At 38.8% G+C, this 19,869-nt stretch overlaps 1 protein-coding gene and 1 long non-coding RNA gene across 2 annotated transcripts; one reads left to right on the top strand and one right to left on the bottom strand.

Moving 5' to 3' along the window:
* The first annotated feature begins 176 nt into the window (after positions 1 to 176).
* On the top strand, positions 177 to 17,887 carry LOC103712409 (GPI transamidase component PIG-S). Its single transcript, XM_008798930.4, has 13 exons — positions 177 to 366; positions 452 to 1,154; positions 2,566 to 2,650; positions 2,773 to 2,862; positions 5,761 to 5,834; positions 8,181 to 8,265; positions 8,357 to 8,446; positions 10,940 to 11,070; positions 14,733 to 14,814; positions 14,925 to 14,972; positions 16,548 to 16,620; positions 16,724 to 16,827; positions 17,287 to 17,887. The coding sequence occupies exons 1-13, from the start codon at positions 225 to 227 to the stop codon at positions 17,407 to 17,409; spliced, it is 1,830 nt and encodes a 609-aa protein (XP_008797152.4). The 5' UTR covers positions 177 to 224; the 3' UTR covers positions 17,410 to 17,887.
* On the bottom strand, positions 4,514 to 7,174 carry LOC113463087. The gene is made up of 2 exons (XR_003386775.2): positions 5,696 to 7,174; positions 4,514 to 5,592 (listed from the first exon to the last, which is right to left on the bottom strand). It is a non-coding gene; the product is annotated as an uncharacterized LOC113463087 (long non-coding RNA).
* Positions 17,888 to 19,869: the final 1,982 nt, after the last annotated feature.

Raw genomic sequence — 19,869 nt, 5'->3', positions numbered from 1 at the left:
AACACCGGGCTGTAATTCTAGCGTAATGAACAACCTTATGAACTTAATAAATAATTAAAAATATGTATTTAGAGGAAAATGCACCATTTCTTGGATATCTCACCATTTCTTGTATCTCACCATTTCTTGGATAAAGTCGGCACCGCTTGCCGACTATCCTTTTTCCCTATACTCCTATTACGCAAGAATTACAGCCAACCCGAAACCTCTTCTGGACTCCACAGATGGCGGAAGATTCCGGCGACGCTCCAAACCCTCGTCCTCCTTCCGCGGCCGCTGCCGACGGCGACTCCACCCGCCGGACCACCAGACCAGGCACCAAGCGCCTCCTCCTCACCCTCTCCGTCCTCCTCTCCTTCCTCTCAGGTATTTCCCCTCTCTCCTCTCCATTTCTAGGGCTGTTCCTCTCGTTGTCTCCCTCTCTCTAAACCCTGTCTCCCTTCTCCCCCAGGCCTCCCTTTCCTCCTCAAATCCACGGAAATCTACCGATCTCCCCTCCCCTTCCGCTCTATCGACTCCCTCTCAAGCCGCCTCCAGTCCGACCACCCCACCCTCCCCTGCCGCTTCCAAGCCGTCCTTCTCCGTCCCGAAGGCGACCGATTCCTCGCCGACCGGCTGGAATCTCTGATCTCTGAAGATCTGGTCAACAGAACCAGCAACGATCCGGTCTGCGGTGGCTGTGGGAAGAATTTTTCCGTCTCGGTGACAATCGATTCCAGCGCGGGATGCGTTCGGAGCTCCGACGGTGCGGGGGATGCCTGCCTCTGGAGGTGCGGCGTGGCGGATTCCTCCGGTTTGGGGGGTGGTGATGAGGATGTGGATGAGCTGCTGGACTCGGCGCTGAGGGAAGGCGGCGAGTGTTTAGGGTCGGGCAGTGGGAGAGTTTACACTGTTGTGGTGATTGAGAGGGAGATTGGTGGAGAGGGGGTGAGGGTTGTGGTGGGGAAGCATCGGCATGCATGGATGGTGGGCAAGGTCTCGGACGCAGAGGTGGTTTCAGTAATCGGGAAGATATTTGTTGAGATTTTCATGAATAGTGGGAAGACGATAGGGGAGATGGGTAAGGGAGAGTTCATGCCGGTTGGTGCAGATGGGGGTGTTGTTCTTTCATTCAGCCTGTTGAATGCTGATCCCAGTGACTGGGTTTATTATTGGTAAGGAGAATACTCACACTCTTTTCTGTTGAGTTATTCAAAAATCACAAATTGTTTTTTCTAATTCATTTTTTCACTGCTTTATATGAATATAATGACTATTGTTGTTTCCTAGGGAAGAGCAAAGTATTAAACAGGCTTGAAAATTAAATAAGCTGAGCTACATGATTAGCATCTGATCTAATCAATAAAATAACAAATAAATATAGTGCTCATCAGAAGAATATATTATAAAGTCTGTGCAAAATTGGGGTTGTTTATGAGTAAAATATACATTGATTCGTAGTTTGCGGGCAGCAATAATAGGTGCTATTGCTGAAGGAGCAGATCGAAAGAAAATATAGGAAAAAATCAAAAAATGTTGTTGAAGAGAATTTTGAGGAAAACAAGAAAATAGAGGGAACTAGTTCCATGTTAGGTGCACAAAAAGGAGGCTACACTTTATCATGCATCCTTTCCTTGCCTTACCTTGCACCTGAGAGTGGATGAAGGTGGTGAAATAAGAGGTCAAACCTTGAGAGGGATTTGGGTTGTGGGGGGAGGACCAGAGAGTGGGAAGAGAGAGAAAGGGGCTCGGCCCATGCGATTTAGTTGTTCAGCCAGAAATGTTTGGCTAGTTTGGAGTTGTTGCCACTTTTACATTGCAAGAGAAATAGCAAGAGAAGGAAGAGGTTAGGATTTGAACCCGCGCCATTGCGCTTGTCAACTCAAGCCTTTTATCATTGCACCTCCATCTTTATATGGACTTTTATTATTTATAACAAAGTGAGAATAGTTAAAATGCATGTGCTAACATGTACATACCTTGCTCTATGTAGCTCGTTAACTTCTTTAGAAGAGTTTATTTGCAGAAGGCTTAAATTTTACTTGAATTCTATGGATTTGGTGAATTAGAGATTCAATGGTTCCACATGTTTGCTATTTATCAGTTTTAACTTTTCATCAATTTTACAAGCTTATTGAACAATTTATTGAGATCAATATATTTACATATGCACAATTGAAATCATTGATAATTATATTAAATCCATATTACTTGTGCTCATTTTATTCCCCTTAACCCTTTGGTAACTATTAAGGTTTCACTTTCTTGTATTATCTGTACTGTACCTGCTTGGCACAGTGCAGTTTATGCCATGTATTGAACACTTCTCACTCCTAGCCATGGTACCACCTGAAAGCGGGCGGTGCGGGTTGGTGCTGGGAAGTACAGAGCAGTTTTACTTGATTCGGACTAGTATGGACTGGTTCGTCTCATATACTGAACCAAATCTCAGTCTTGTACTGATACATTATCAGTTCGTACGAGTGGTATAGGTTGGTTTGGCTGACCGTGGTTTTGATTCTTGCACACAATTGCTTCTTGCCTTCAATTGATCAAAATGCTGACAACCCTTCCTTCTACTTCCAGGGAGTTCCAAAAGATAGTAAAAATCATGTTGGCTCCTATAGTGGAGGCCTTGGCACCTATAGCAAACATAAGTGTAGAAAGTCAGGTAGTCCAATCTGTTGTTTATATTAGAAAAGGAATTGAACTTTAATCCATTGGTGAAGTTCTTCATTTCTTTAGTTTTGCAATGAGATCTTGTATTGCTAATGTTTTGCATTTGATTGGCAGGTTTTATACCATACTCCAAAGTCATCTATTTCTTATTGGGACAAGAAATTGGGTAGCTACATCTTTAGCATGAGAGATCTTCCTTTCTTTGTATGTTTCTTAATCTGCTATATTAATGTTTTTGTTGTATCAATTCTCTATATGTTGGAATTAACTAACATTTGTTTGATGTTATTCTTTTATTTAAATGTCATTCTTCTTTCAATTTGCTGCATTAACATTAAAGAAGTGTTTTTTAGCATCATCTTTAGGGGCTTATAATATGGATGTTGGAACCAAATATCCATTGGATAAACACCTCAAAGAACCGACTTTAGATGATGAGAATGGACAAGAGAGTAGAAATTGTTGCAATTGGGGAAGTTCTCAAATGTTACAGTCCTAAAAATATTGTGTACCGAATTCCTTGTAGAATGTGATTTTTCAATTAGTATTCTCTTGGGGATTTTATGATCCATAGTTTCCCTAGTTAGCAAAATTCTTCTCAACCCACCATTATATCTTCTCACTGCCAACCATATTCTGAATATTCAAGTGACAACCTGTGAGGCATTTAAACAGACTTAAATATCCTCAATAAGGTGACATACTAAAAGGAGCAGAATGATGGGTCCACCTTCTAAACTTATAATTATTATACATTATCTAGGACAGACTTTTAAGTTTTATCTGATTGAAATGCTCAGAGGACCATTATGAGCCTACGTTACGTGGTCTTGGATTCATTTGTTGTGCTTAGGTGTGTCTCTAGGTGCTGGATCCTTTTGATATCTAAAAACTTCTTGTGGTGCTGTGTCTGAGTATCATATCAGTTTCCATGTTGAAGTGTCGGGTGTGGGTAACTCTAGGCTAAAATTAAGGGTGCAGGCAACAGTCTGGAGCTTGGCTCAAAAATACACAAAGAAATTTCAACTTACGTTAGCCAAGTTTGAAAATTCTGGACCTTCATTTAGAAAAAAAGGTAATTGAAACTATTAGCGAAGACACATTAATGCAAATATTCAATCTCTGGCAATGTAAACTTCATCTTTGCTATTCAACATGTTTGATTAAAACACACTATTGCTTTTTGGTCTGACCTCCACATCATTTTCTTGCAAATTTTCACCATGTTATTCATCTAAGAATAATAAAATTGTATGGTAAGGCATTTCCTTGTCTCAAAACTTGTTATCAAGTAGGATGCTTACAAAGATTCATAGGCATCTGGTTCATCTAATTACCAATTCGGAAAAAAAATATATTGTAGAAAACTCGTTGGATTTGATAAAATTGTTGAAGGATGTCATATTGAACATATTACATTAGATGCACATAAAATAGCCCAGAGTTTGACAGATAGCTTTTTGGGATGGTAAGATGCTATCTTTTGGGGAAAAAGGTTAACTCATGATGGCAATCCTGACAAAGTCTTCATTTCATTTCGTAGATTTCAGGTCTCTCTCTCTCTCTCTCTCTAGAGAGAGAGGATCCTGTGCTCAGCAATCAGCTCTTCTTAAAATGAGGTTCAAGTAATGATGGCAGCTGGTTTCAATGGTGCTGGGCATCTAGAGGTACCAGATAGGTGGATTAGAATTCAAGGCCTAAGAAGAAGGGACAACATTGTAGGAAGATTGTGAAGCAGAGAACATCAGAGAATGAAAGGCTATATTCCAAAGCAGCATACAACATGTCAAGTGCCCTTTTCCATGACTGGTATTGGAAATGAAGTAGGGAAAGGGTTATTTTCTTTTGGTCATAATCTTTTTCTTTTTTGTGCTAGAGAAAAGGTCCTGGGTTACTAATTATTACATGTATAATGTATGTTTATCTATACAGACGCATGTATACTTCCCTAGCTTCTTAGCTTGTTTTTAAGGCATACAGCTGGCTCTGGCAGTCAGTGCATTTGATGATGGACCCAGGAAGGATTATCTGTAACTAAATTGGTTATGTTTCTGAAATGGGAGACTTATTTTCTGATAGTAGGAATCTATCCTCATCTCATGTCCCCTTGAAAATCAAAGTGTAGTTCTGAGCGGCATATTTTAGACTAAGGCTATAAAATTGCAAGCTTGGCAGTGTGGAAGATGATTCACTTAATCTGACTCTGGAGTTAGGTGTAAGATCTTCAAAAATTAAGCTACAAGTTGGTGTTTTCCATCTGTGTCCTTGCAGCTCTAAAGGAAGGGTGAAAAGGAAATCTATGAAGGAGAATCTTGCAATTTCGAAATTAATGTCACATGAGATTTTATGGTGGTGAAATTATAGTTTTTAACTGGAAATTGGAGGATACAGTGACTTGTGTCAATCGAGTAAGAAAATATTCTTATGGGCCAAATTATTAGGGGTTCACGAATATTAACTGTGCATTCTCAAACATGGAGTCAGTGGTTTGTCTTTTTGGATGAAATGATAGCAGTTATTGCAGTTCTGCTTTTATAATTTTATTTTCTTGGATACTTGGTGGAACTTTTTTTATCAATGGACTTCTATTATCTGCCTTGTTAGGGGGCTTTGGGAATGTAAGATCTTTTCACCTTCGAACTTTCTTCTATATTCTAGCATATCATATCACAACCTATGCGGAGTAGATGAAAGCAACATATTGTCAAATTTTGTGGAAAGCTACAATTTGCCGATTCACCAATTTAAACAGATGAAATGCTGAGCTATATTGCCAGAATGTACTTTCACTAGTATAGGGATTATAAATAAAATTTATAAAAAATGTAAACAAGCTTCTTAAATATTTTCCTTGAGGATGCAATTCTTGCCTTTCAAATGTTGTGTTTTGTATATTACGATACTTTTCTGTTATTTCCTTAGTATATCTTCAACCTTCTGTTTTAAGATATTCCTTGAGGATGCAATTCTTGCCTTTCAAATGTTGTGTTTTGTATATTACGATACTTTTCTGTTATTTCCTTAGTATATCTTCAACCTTCTGTTTTAAGATATTTTTCTCTTTGCAAAATTCTGAAAGTGGTTTTGAGACAAAATTTACAGGTAAATTCAAATGAGTGGCATTTGGATACATCTATTGCAGCTGCTGGACGATCAAAAGTTCTACAATTTGTGGTGTATATTTTTTCATCCATTGTCCTGCATCTTATTTTATTTTTGTTTGTCTTGTTATGTTGTTAATTTGTTATTTGGCGACTTTATTCTTTCAGAGCTTATCTGTTTTACCATTCATGAAAAAATGTTTATCATATTTCCTGAACTATATTACACTGCACTTATAGCTATAGGTGTGATGCTAATAATTTTATGCTAGTTATAAGTGCAGTTTTTGTTTGATTATATGTGCTTGAACATTATGGAAGTTGGAATGTACAAACTGTCATGTGATAAGCATCACCTTCTTCTGCTTTTGCATCCTAATATAGCTCTTTAAACCTCATCCTTTCAAAGTTCTAGGAATTTTTGTGGAGTCACAATGATGGAATTTTATATTAGCCTATATGATTATGGAACAAGGGTTAGCATATGTAATGGGTATGGGAGAGCCTTCCAAGACAGACTTGTTATCATATTATTGTCCACTAATGATTGACATCCAGTTTTATGGCAGAGTTCTTCATTCACCGACTTACATGTTTTTTAAGAGACAATCTTCATAAACAAACCATAGCATATTCCCTAAGCCTTGCCCCAGCTATTCGGTGAGTGAAATTTTGCCAACCATTTCTAATAAAGTAACCTCAGTATCATTGCAAGCCTTTTTTAAATCCTTCCTCCCAACTTGCATTCATGTTACTTTTGGTTCCTACTCATCTGACACAAATACTTGGCAAAGTGAGCACTGACAATGCCAAAACGATTCCTAGTTTGGTGCTGATGAATCTCAAACTTACAACAGCGATCACCTTGTGCAAGTTACATAGAACAACCTAAAGAGGTTAGACTCTTTGTGTTGTCCTAAGATAATGCAATGCACAAACATTTAAATAGTGAGAGCAAAGATTGAAAAATAAAAGGCAGGCTTTGAGCATCTTTCCACTTGAAGGTCCTAATATTCAATGTGAACTGGGCCTTGAGAGCTAAAATAATGCTCGAAAATAATAAAGTCGAGATCAGATTTAGAATAGCTAAGCAAATAAAACACTATGCTGATAGAAAACCCAATGCAAGAACAATTTTCAATAAGTATCTACGAGAGGGTGTTTGTTTGTCACCTGATAGGCACCTTCAAGCAAGGCTTGCCAAGCCAGTACCAGGGGTTGTATCGGTAGGCGACTGGCTCGGCATCGTACGAGTACATATTTGCCGTTCGGGGCAAATGAAAACGGGGAGAAGAGGGAGAGAGGGAGGAGAGAGAGGAAGACAGAGGGAGATGGAGGGAGGGAGGGGGAGAGAGCGAGGGATAGTGGCTGGTACTGGTGTGGTTTGAGGAGAGCAGCAGCCATTTGGGGGGGGGGGGGGGGGAGCTCCGGTTCTTCATAGCAAAAGGCTTTCTAGCGACAAAAGGCCATCGGAAGGGGGGCGAGAGGGCCTTTATTGAGAGATTGAGAGGTGGCGTATCGGCAAAGGGTAGAGATCAGAACCTTAGGAGAGAGAGGGGGAGGGAGGGAGGGAGGGGAGAGAGAGAGGGAGGGAGGAACGGAGGAGAGAGAGAGCGAGGGAGAGCGGTCGGCACCATCATGGGCTGAGGAGAGTGGCTGGTACCGTCATGGGTCGAGGAGAGCGGCAGCTATGGTTCTGGTTCTTTGTGGCAACGGAAGGCAATTAGAAGGGGGATGAAAGGGCCTTCATCAAGAGATTGAGAGACGGTGTACCAGCGAGGTTGGAGATTGAAACCCTGGGGGAGAGAGAGATCATGCTGGGAATTCGAGGCCGTGGAGGGGCTGGGGGAGCGGTTTTATTAAGGTCGAACCGTCTAGACTGGCCGAACTATTCCGGTTCTTGACTGGTTCGGTTTGGTACTGCCTGAACTGCCCGGTTTGGGACGGTTCAGCCAACCTTGCCTTCAAGTGTTAGAAGCAAATCCAATCAGCAGTTGAAGCAGAAATAACTCCCCTAGTCAAGAACTTGATAATGTTCTTAGAAGTCTTGTAGTAGGGAAGCAAGGGGAGAATAAACCTTAGACAAGGCTGTTGCCGTATGGAGTCACAACAACCCCTAAATCTGGGGTTTGGATGGGTTCTAGATGGATCAATGGGTCTGGTTTTGGGGTTGAGACTGTAGAAAAGGGTGGGCGAATGGATAAGGGTTCATGAGGATTGGCTAGTTGGTCATCCAATGAGAAAAAGGGCACATATGGGTTTCTCTTTAACATCTATGTTTCTCAATATTCCCTTTGTTTGTACTCATGGAAGAAAAACCAAGGACAGTTTATGAAACTGAACATCCAGATCCAGTAGTACATGCAAAAATGATCTATTTCTAAAGCAAGCAATGTAACGTTTCTTTCCTACTATCATTAGATACGTACCATCTGCGAGGGAATGCCCACTTGTGTTACAGCTTCCAGATGGAGAGACTTCCAAAACTAATGGTTTTATATCTCCAGTGAGTGATAATCCATTTCTTTCTTTCCTTTATAATCCAATTCATTTTATTTGTACTATTTATTAACAAAGTTCTATCGATGATACTGTAGATGTGGGGAGGTGTTGTTGTTTGGAACCCACCTATGTGTTTGAAGGATTCTCAAAGGACACATCTTACCGAAAGTATCATATCAACTCAGGTCAGAATGATAACTTCTATTTTGTTTGAAAATTGTTGCTACTTTATATGTATCTTTTAGGCAAGGATTAAAAATGCCAGTCTGTGTTGGTCGGTGTTGGGCCTGTGTGGTCATCCAGCATGGATCCGTTGAGCACCTATTATTTCTTCTTTAAATAACTTTAACAGTAAAAGTTATCAAGTAGTTTTTTTGTTATTCTGGCATCTTACACCATGTCCGTCAACTTGTGGCTGGCATGCCTACCAGCACCAGCACTTAAAATCCTTGCTTAATGTAAAATGATTTAGGCCTGCAGTTCTGTTGCAACTTGTACAATTTTCTACCCTTTCTCTAATTTCTTTCTGTCTGAAGTGCTAATTTTTTTTTTTCAGTTTGTAGTTTTCTAATCACCTTGTTTTTAGATTTTAAACAAATTAGAAATATAGTTCATGTCTAGTTGCAGTTCTAAAATTGTTTAAGATCATTTTCAATTTTGCTGTTAATGGTGAAAGATTTAGCAAAATACGGTAGAGCAGGCTATCTAATTCTGATGGCCTTTTGATTCTTCATTTCTTATCATAGATTCGTAAGTTCATAAAGTTTGTAAAACAAATATCTTTTCTAAGAGCAAAATAAAGTTTTCATCAGGATTTTTCTGACTTCTAGTACAACAGCCACTAGTTATAGCAAATTTGAGGCTCGTTACAAATAGATGCAATTATTATCCTTTGTGTATAATGCATCTAAGTAACTGCTGTGCAAAGGGCACCAACTTTCCTTTCTCCAATGACTTGCACAGGGCATTCTGCCTTTTCCTTTCGCGATTTTGGTGTGTTTACCCTTTCTATTTTGAATCTAGGGTCCTTATAATTGTATTTCAAGAAATAAAATGAAGCTGAGCAAGCCCATGGAGGTTTAAGGCCGCAGGCAAACACCTTATCAGAGTTTGGCTGCATGACAAAGAATAGTACAGTCAGGATCAGTCACATCAACTTGGATAAATTAGGTTATGATATATTGGGAGTTCATTTAGAGTTCAAACTGATTGGTCTGCTTGCTTTAGGTGGTGTGCTGAGTTGAGGTTTAACAAGAAGGAATTTTTTCAGGCCAAAATGAAATGGTGGATTGAGGAGTAGGTCCTATAAATGAGGGTGAAGAAAAGACTTAATGCAGAAGATGAGACAATAGCAGGAGACCTAATGCTCTAAAATAATTGGGTTGGATTGGTCTCTGGCACGACCCAAGCCTGATTCATCTTTGAGTTGGCTCAGAATTTGGACTCAGCCTTATCTTCTTCCATTCAGATGGGACTTGATTGGACTTAATCTTTATTTTATTGATCCATCTGGTTTTTTAGGTTTTTGGGGCCTGTTTGGCTAGATCTTGTGGGATAGGCTGGGATTGGAGCGCGGGGTGAACGGAGGGAGGGAGCGGAAGAGAAGGAAGGGAGAGTGTGTGGGGTCCCATCTCCCACTCCCCAAGGGATCAAAAAAAAAAGGACCGTCAGTGGATGGTCTTTTTTTTAAAATGAATAGCGTCCTCTTGTTTTCCTTCTCCTCCTCCCTCCCTTCCCCCACATTCTCTCTCGTCAAACGATCCTGCTGGATCTGGCAGGGAGCTTGCTCCCAAATAGGCCATTGAGTCTAGTCAAGCTGGAAGAAACCCAAACAAAAAAGATAACTTGCATAAATAAATGTGGTTACTTAGTGTTACCATTTACTTTTTTCTGAGACATGATACCATGTACATATTATGCTAAACAACAATTATAACATTGTATAGGCACTACTAACAGTATTAGAATAAGGAGGATATGGTTGGGTAGGGTAAACATATTGCATGAGTTTTGAGTCTGCTCAGTTTTTCTTCAGGTCTTAGTTACATTGTCCATATCCGCTCCATATCTGAAACAGGTTGACTTAAGTTTGGACTCGAGCAAGTTGTTTTCTGGTCAATTCCAGATCCGAGATGGGTAAAATATCCACTTGCAATTGCTGTCCAGGTGGACAGGATGGAAGTCCTGCCATTCAGCCTGGACAGGGATCAGAGTGTAAAAGCAAAAGTCTTGAAATTGATAAATCAATTTTTAGATTTATTAAAATCATATATTTAATCAAATAATAGATAAATGATATATTACCATAAGAAACGGTCTACGGTAGGAGTCCATTTTGCCCCTCTGACTTGTCTCTTCTATGAAGTATGGAGCATGTCTACGTGTCGGGGAAGTTACATCCACACCCCTTCTTGGATCTAGACAAGTAATCTTCTTTTGCCTACATATCAAACACGAAGTCATTCTTTTTGATATAGTAGTTTCATGATTCCAGATTATCTGTGATTCGTCATATTTAAGAAACACATGTTTTCCATTTGACATATGTGCAAGCATCATTAAGTACCATAAATTTGATATTAACTAATTTAATCACTTGAAGTTCAATTTTTGCCTTCATACTCTTTAAGATAGCTTCTAATACATTGTGAATACTCATGACTCAATGATCTAAACAGGATCTTCAGAAGATTTTTCAAGTTTTTATTGGGCAACTTCGGCTTTTATTTGGTCTTAGATCGAATTATCTTGATGCTACTGAGATGGGAATATCTAGATTTTTAAACAGCGAAAGAGGCTTTACAGAATGGTAAGAAGAGAGAATTTTGAGTTTGTTTTAAGGTGTGGTATATGGCTTGCCACTTTTAAAATATCTGAATTCATGCACAAGTGATCTGGTTACTTTAACTTGTTATACAGGCATAGTTAAGCACTTACTACTTTGCCTGGATATTACATATCGTCTTAGGTGTCAACTTGTCCTATTTTCTAACTTTATTTTAAATATGCAGATTCATATGACTTAATATTTCTTTATGAACCTCTAGGTGAACCTTCATGATGTGCTCAGTTATCAGCAAAAGGTTATTGTGCAATCTAAAAATTGTCTATCTAATTAGTTTACTTATTAATGTATCTTTGGTCTTTCCTTTTCTGTTCAAGACTACCAAAAATTTTAGTGTAGTTCTGAGAGTACACAGAGACTGCACAGATAGGACAAAGTCACAAAAGGATTTGTAACTGCTTTCACTTCAATCTCTAGAAGCAGGTTTTATTACAACTATCAGATGACATCTTATACGAGCCCATTCCCCGAGCATTCTTGCTCAACTATTAATATAAACTGTATATGGTTGCATTCTACACATAAGTAGGTATAGTTGCATGCATGCATATGATGGATGTTAGGGACTATGGTCTAATGTAGCCCAAATGGCGCATCTATTCAGTATTGAAGCATTAGACCTCTTGCTGCTCAAATTGCAATGGTATCAAAAATGAAAGTTATCTTCTCAAAGCAGTTGTGATTTCTACGGAGACTTTTCACTAGAGATCCACCCAATTGCCAGCAGTTAATATATATGTGATTCTTTGTCTACACTGACACGATGGCATCTTTTGTTGCTGAACTTTTACAGAAACCAGTGACCTATAATTGGTGATTATTAGAACTATGTTAGTTTACAATGTGTCAAAGAAGTTTGGCTTATTTATTTAAAGATGCAGTTCTGTCTTTAAAGCATGGTTGAAGTACCCGTTTTCTCCGTCTCTTCTGTAGGGCAGGATTAATGGTGTAAATTCTAGACATTTATGTTTGCATTTTTTTATATTTTAAGTGACCATAACTTGCACCCTTATTTTATACCCTTAGAAGTAGGAAATGCCTGCTCCCCCTTTCATCCTAGAATATTTCCATGTTTATGAACTGTATTCGGCTAGGAAATGTGGTTCCAAAAATCCCCAAAACAGGGATCCAAAGGAGTGGAAACGCCACCCTTCTTTCCAAGACAAATCCAAAAGAATTTCAAAAAGAGAAAATTTTCATAAAAGGCAATTTCTTACCTATTTGAACGGGTAGATCCACCATCCATGGAAATCTCCATCTCCAAATCTAGACGATTCCTAGTTTTTAGGATTCTGGACTCCTTGAAATCCAAGGTCAATGGTTTCTCAAAGTGAAGCTATCAAATATAGGATGAGTTGCTGAATGTTGTGGAGAGAAACAGGTAATGAGGGGAAGAGAGACATGGATGGCGGTGAGTAGGGGAAGAAAGAGGGTCGGTGACAAGGAGGGGCCACAATTAGAGAGAAGAGGAGGAGGTAGGAGGGGCGGTTGCTGGGCAAGAGAGAGGGAGAGGAGGTGGGAGGTGGTATATGGAGGGAGGCAGAGAGGTGGGAGATGGTAGGCAGGATGAGAAGACGTGCGACGATTAGGGGAGAGAGAGGGGGGAGGATGCGGGGTGAGGGAGGCAGTGATGGAGGAGAGGGAGAGAGGTGGAGGAGGCTAGAGGAGGAAGGTGGTTATGTGTTAGAGAGACAGGGTAAGAGGAGAGGGGAAACAAGAGGCAGGATGTGGCGGGTGGTGATGGTGGGGCGAGGAGGAAGGATAAGGGAGGTGTTGGATGAGGGAAGAGGGAGGGAGGGAGGGATGGAGAGAGAGAGAGGCAGTGGTGTATGTGTTTGAGAGAGAGGATAAGGAGATGTGGCAGGCTCAGTGAGGAAGGAGATGGAGGGGAGAGAGGAGAAGAGGAAATGGGACTTGAGTGGTGTGAATTGTGATTGAGAAAAAAAATAAGATAATTAGTATTCAATGCATTTGTATTCTTTTATACAGACATTACTTAGGCGCTTCCACCTCCTAATTTTTCAAACCTTGCCGCTTCAACATACGCTCATTTCAGGCTACCAAGTCTAGACCTAGTTGCTACAGCTCCTAGTTGCAAGAATTTTAGTTAGGCTTCTAATCCTCATGACCAACACTTGCATTCCAACTTATCTAGCTAAAGTAAAAAGGATGTTCTTATTTTGGTGTTGAGGTTGAGTTTTAAGTAGTTCCTATAATCATATTTTTTGGCTTTCTGAACTCAATCCCAATTTAGGTTGTCTTTGAAGATCCATTTTTTCTTGTACCATGACAGATGGAAATAAGGATCGCCGAATCGGTACCGGTCGGCCACCGGACCGGTTCGCACCAGTTGGTTCAAGCCGGTACGAATCGGTACTGAGTGGGTTCCACTAGTTCATTCTGGTTCACGCATCTAAAAGCCCAAAAAAATTTGAAACCAGTATGGACTGATTCGGGCCGGTACTGTTCGGTACCATTTTTTAATGCCAAACCGAACTGGATAGAGACCAAACCGGTTCGGTACGGGCTGAACCGGCTGGTACGGGCCCGTTCAACATTCCTTAGATGGAAAGCTATAAATAGAAAAATTTATCTCTGTCAATTCCTGCTACTCGTAGGATCTATTGTTTCGTTTTTTTTAATATATTCGAAAGGAATGAGTAACTTAGCGAAGACCCCACACTACTAGGTATTTTCAGCCCATATAAGGGAATGATATACTGGGTGTGGTGTGGAAAGGGTGGGTTAGAAACAAATGGTACATTGCACTAGAATTTGTCTTCATTTTTGTATGTTTACATGCTATTTGTGCATGTACCGTGTTCATTAAGTAGGAACTGCTATGGCTTTTTGTAAGGTCCTGTAGTTGTCTTAGCATTGCCAATATTGAATGCCTTATTTTCCTACCATGGCAAGTTTTATGCTCTCTCTTTTTTTTATTTTATGGCCGTGGGTTCGATTTCCCCCTACTTTTTTTGCTCAAAAATGAAAATTATTGGATGCCTTCTGTTTTTGAAGTGATCTGGCAAATGCTCCTCAGATTGCATATAATATTCTTCTTATTTCCTTTCTTACCCACTTTTGAGGAAATTGAAATATGATATGCAAAAATCTGTGAATTTTGGTCTGCGGCCACTCAATTATTCAGTCTTTCAGATTGCAGTTCATCATGATATGGTGGCTCCAAAAACATAATTTTTTTAAGGACTGCTGTTGAGAGTAGCCATAAACTCTTCCATTTTGCTTCCCTTGTTTGAAATATAAGATTTAAATATATTTTATGTTAGATTACCTAACAAAATGTATTGCCTTTTGGTTGTTAATCTTTTTTCATGTGTTATTGTCTTGTGAAAACGGAGATACTTGGGAGAGCCATGAAACATAACTTACACATGGAACTTAATTTTTAATAATACAAGTGAGCCTGCAAATTTATTGGATATTATTTGTACATTATACTTTTAGATATTTATTAAGACTTTCAATTTTAATCAGTTTCCTCTCGCAAATTCATTATTGTAACCTATTGTAAAATATGATATCATATTGTTGTATTTTTTTTAACAGTTTGCCTGACTTGTTTTTTTAACTTTCAGCTACTAACATTGAGTGTTTATTGTTTGAAGGGAGCTGGATTTGTTATATCGACATCATGCATGCTTCAATCTGCTTTCATGTGCCACTACACTTGAGTCTCTCTCTAAATTAGTATGTTTCATAGTTCCTTGAGTTTTTGTATTGTTTCCATAAAATAAAATCCTATTCCCCCTTTTTTGATGTTCAATATTTTTGTTCTGACTTTTTCCATCATTTTTTAGGTTCAATCACTTCCAAGAATGATCATTATGGATGAAATAGGAAAGCAGGTGTGTGCATTATTTCTTTCAATACCCAATGGATCAGGTCTACTGAAAAATCATTATTGTTAATTAATCTAATAAAATGTTTGATGCATTATGTTTTATAAAATGAAAGTTTAGTTTAATCATGATTACAGGTGCCAGCCCATGCCTGTGCATGCTGGCTGGCACATACCATGCGGGCCCAATCCTGGCACCTGACACTTGGTTGTTATTTGCTACTTGGCTAGGTAAGTAGTGATGTCAGCCTGCATTGACCCATGCTGGTTAGGCATGGGTTGACATGGCTTGATGATCTCTCAGTACTGAACTAAAATGATCACTCAGTGTCGAACTAAAATGGTCCTTAAGTCCCTTTTTTTTCTTTGCATCATGAGACGGGCAGTCATGGAACATGTTGTTAAGCTGGCACCTCCTGAGCTAGTGACACTTGACTCCTGAAGTTGTCCCCTAAGATCATAAAAAAGAAGTTTTTTAGATAATCAACTTGAATCATAAACTCTTTACGAAAAAATAGAGCTATATAGGGCATTTTGATGTTTATTGTTATTTTACTTGAGCTCATTTGGAGCAATCTTCTATTACTTGGCTTTGCTTTAGAATTTGTTTGCGGCCATCTTCAGCTCATTCCAAATTTGGTTGCATTTTATTGGTTATTTTCTTTTTAAGAGGTTTGGATTCTCTTTATATGAGTTTTTGAAATTGTATAACTAATACATGTAGGAGTGATAATGGACCAAACAAATTTTTTTAAACAAATTCAATGATTGCCTATTTAGAACTTTCAATATGTTAGGCACAGTTCATTGCTTATAGGTGCCAGTGGCAACTAGATCAGGTCACAAAACTAAGAAAGATTGATCAGTGACTTCTTAAATACCAACTTGGAGTGGCTTTGAATGAGGTTGTTCCTGTAATTCTAAAACGACTAGTGTATGCTCTTGGAAGAGTGAGTTTGTTTGTTTTCAATAAGAATTGGCTACAGCATGAGGTGTTGGTGAAGTATGGCACCAATGAAAAAGGTAGTATGCTGATTTGTTGGTCTGCACATATTCTTTTGGCCAAGAGGAAAAGATAATGGTACTGTCAGATTTAGGCTTCTCATTTGTTACTTTGCTTGTTTAGACTTGTATGCTAGCTTCTGCTGCATGCGTTTAGACTTGTATGCTAGCCCCTGTGCATGCCGCCACAACTTTATGTTCAACCAAGAAAAGTTTTTGTCATTATACGATTCCCATTATTCTGAAAATGTTCATGCTTCTGGCAAATATATTATTCTTCTCCTCTGTCAAGACTAAACACAAGAATTTGCTGACTTGTTACTTTGTTTCTTGTTTGTTGTATAAGTTAGCAAAAAATAAAAATAGGACATTAAAGATCCTCTATAGCTGCCTTATTTTATGTTTTCTAGTTGCTGCATACTGGTCCAAATGCTTGGTTAAAATTTTGAGTAGTTCACATATGTCCAGATGTTGCACATTACCCTATCTAGTCATTACACTGGCCATTATATTAGAGTCATGCCCTCCTATTATGTGCATATTTTTGCTTTAATATGGCTCTTGCAATCTGCTTGTTCAGGTAAAATTTTCACTTGAAGCAGCAAGTTTAGCTCTGAGAAATGCCTCTCTTGGAATATATGACGCTTCAGCTGGTAATTTTATAAGAAGTATATTTTTGCTTTCTAATGCATGCACAAGCAAGACAAGCATATAATTGATGCTTCTCTTTTTCTCTTTTTCTTTTGTTATTTTTAGTATCTGCTAGGAAAGCAAGGGCTTTAGCAGAAGATGCATTTTTTCATCCATCCATTATGTCAATCAGTTATTCCTCCATCGAGCACTACTTTGCGATATACATGGTTAGTACTTTGTAATTTGGTTTGCTGCACTACTGCTTATGATATTGACTTGTATGCTCTGTGTCTTTGATGCAATCTGTAAGGTAGATATCCTGTGCATATCTTATGCAAGTTAGAAAGCTGTCAGATGTAGTCTGTGAACTGGATAGCTAAGACTATCAAAATAATAGCTCTATGGACCTGTTTGGTTACCCTTCATTTTGCAATTATGCTTACCATTAGGGATGAACCAGCATGTACCGAAAATCTGAAGTTTGTGGTATGATGCCGAGCTTTGCCTTCACCTTGCTTGGGCATTTAATTGAAAATTTTGATCATCATAAGTTTGCCTTTTATTAAAAAAGCTCTGGTCCCGGGCAAGATGTCTCTTTAACAGTGTAGTTTATTTTTGGTGGTCTCTTCATGTATTTGATTTCGTGACAAACATATGATTATTTTTCCTGTTTGTTATTCTGGCAGCCCTTTTTCGCTCCAGTTGCTTTGCATGTGCTCCTAGCAGCTATTAAAGAACTGAAACGATACAAGAGAGAGCGAGCAAAGTACTTGGCATTTTCTGCTGACCAAGCCACGGCGGCTTCTTAATTCACCAACATACGCTGCTACTTCGTTGAATGTGGTTTATGCTAGAGCAGCAGTGCTGTCACCCAGGGCCTTGGTTTGCAGCATAGGGAGCACATCTTTGTATGCTGGTGTAATCTCAGACCATAATTTGATGGGATAACAGGGGTCTTGTTCGCTGCTGCTCAAGATTCAGGAAGGAAACAAAATCCCAAACATATCCAACTGAAGGCCAAGGTTGGAGCCTTGGGGGTGAGAGCGAAAGAATCTTCGATACCTTGATGAGACTTGTACAACTGCAAATTGATGTGTCACTGTAATTTCTGCAACAATTAGGCTCTAATTGTTTTTAAACTAGGCCTGAATGATGCATCTCGTCATGTTTTATATCGATGGCCAGCATGAGTTCTTTGCCATTTGTTCCAATGAAGGGTTTGACATCAACTGTTTCTTTCTTGATCCTGAATTTTTATCAAATTATCCATCTATATTGTAAAGCTCACTAGTATTTGAAGTGTTGCATTGAATGGATTAGGGAACGTCATGTTTGTATGCATCTATACTAGTTTATGACTAGTTTAGTCATTCTCCCATGCATATATATAGTGAGATTGGAACTTCAGACTGTCATAATCGCACCACCCTAATAATTAAGTAAATTTATAGGTCTAGCTGCTTTTGCCTATTTCAGTCCACAGGTTCGTTAGATGTCCCTTAAATGCAAATACCAATTTAGAACTGAAATTATGCTGTGACTGATGTCAGGTCATGGATTGTTCTTGGAGTGTATGTTTATATAAGCAGGCACACACAAAACACAAGGATACCTTGCCCTCCATGCTAATTTCCAGAACTCTCTCTTCTCAAGCTGTTCCCACGGTCAATTCACATTTCATATCATACAACAGCGATATGCTATGTAGTGATACTATGTGACACACTACAAAATGGCAAGCCATAAGGATTCATCATATAACCCCCTAAACGCAGCGTTATGCGGAATATCGTGTCACAAAATGTTATGAAACTTTAAGGGACTTCCCATTAAAATAAGCGTGCTTGCAAAAGCCATGGTCAATGGCTCAACCCATGAACATGCACGGCAGGCTTACCAAAATTTGAAGAAAACTTGGCACCAAATGCATGCTTCTGCCGATGTTTGCATCGAATACTTTATTAGGTAAGATCTTTGCATGTCACCCCATTATTGCTGATTACAGTCCTAACTTACATCTCAAATAAAATTTTCAGCCAAGACCTGGATTGGATTCAGTCCTTAGTCATGAAGCAGCCTTGGTGTGGAGGGAGGTGCTTTCAGTTAACAGCTTGGGTGTGACTCCAGTATCAATTTATGATGGTTAAGGCTGAGCCAAGCTTGAGACAAACATGTAAGTTTGGAGGTCATGCTTGTGGAGCAGAGTCTCAAATCTTTAAATGAATTGCAATACAATTCAGAGCTATGTTCTTTCATGCTATTTCATAATTGTTTTAAATATCTGTTCATGCGAAAGTTTTAATTTGATAAACATAGCCTACAAATAACAGCGATCATACATTGTGATTCTAAAAACCACAGATCGGCCCCGTATTAACTAAGGTTGGGTACAGTGCACACTGAACCAAGGATTGAACTGATGAAGAGAATCAATGAGTGGGCATGGGTACATCCACAAAATCCTTGATACAGCCTTTCTGTAGTCCTTGAAATTCCCGGTTTTAGGTTTCTTATGATGTTTTATGATGTTTTCTTGTCTCAAAGTTGAATTTTCGCAAGGAAATAGGTGCAGGTATCGAGTTAATTGCCCTAATTATGGCTTCATATGTATGTTGAAGTTCGAAATGTGCACATCTATCACATAAATAGCATATCATACACTATTCAAATTATATATATAATATTTTGATTTTTATACAATTGAAAACCAATTTATCAAATAAATCGTATATTTTATTAAAGTTTATGTAAGATTATATTCTAATTAATAATATCTCCTATATTTTCTAAGTGATGTGCAAATAGAGGGAAACGATAGAGGATGATGCAGAAGATTGTTTTTCTCTGTTTCTTTTAAAGATATTTTTGGACTTGTAGTTATTTTTTTCCTTTCCGAGTACATTAATGAAAATGGAAACTTTATCATGCAGGAGATAATTTTTGTTTGTTTTCCCAAATATAGAGGGTGGCAACCAGCAGGTCAAGTGGGGTTGAGCTCATATATCGACCCAAGGTCAACCCAACATGCCAATAGGTCGAAAATGCCCAACCTGCAACCAACCCGCTAACCCTTATTTTTGCTTTCTTTTTGGAACATTTGTGTTACAATTCATCTCTCCCTTCAATTATGAGCCATTGGATCAATGATATAAGGACTCATACATAATATAATTTTTAAATATATATTATATAAGATTTTGAAAAAATATATAACCTCCATCCATGACCTAATGGGTTGAGGGGCCTTGACCCAAACTCGACTTATCCCG

The sequence above is a fragment of the Phoenix dactylifera genome, chromosome 7 (genome assembly GCF_009389715.1).
Source record: "Phoenix dactylifera cultivar Barhee BC4 chromosome 7, palm_55x_up_171113_PBpolish2nd_filt_p, whole genome shotgun sequence".
Taxonomy (NCBI): Eukaryota; Viridiplantae; Streptophyta; class Magnoliopsida; order Arecales; family Arecaceae; genus Phoenix; species Phoenix dactylifera.
The sequence above is the reverse complement of the archived record's forward strand: the minus strand, read 5'-3'. Positions and strand labels throughout refer to the sequence as shown.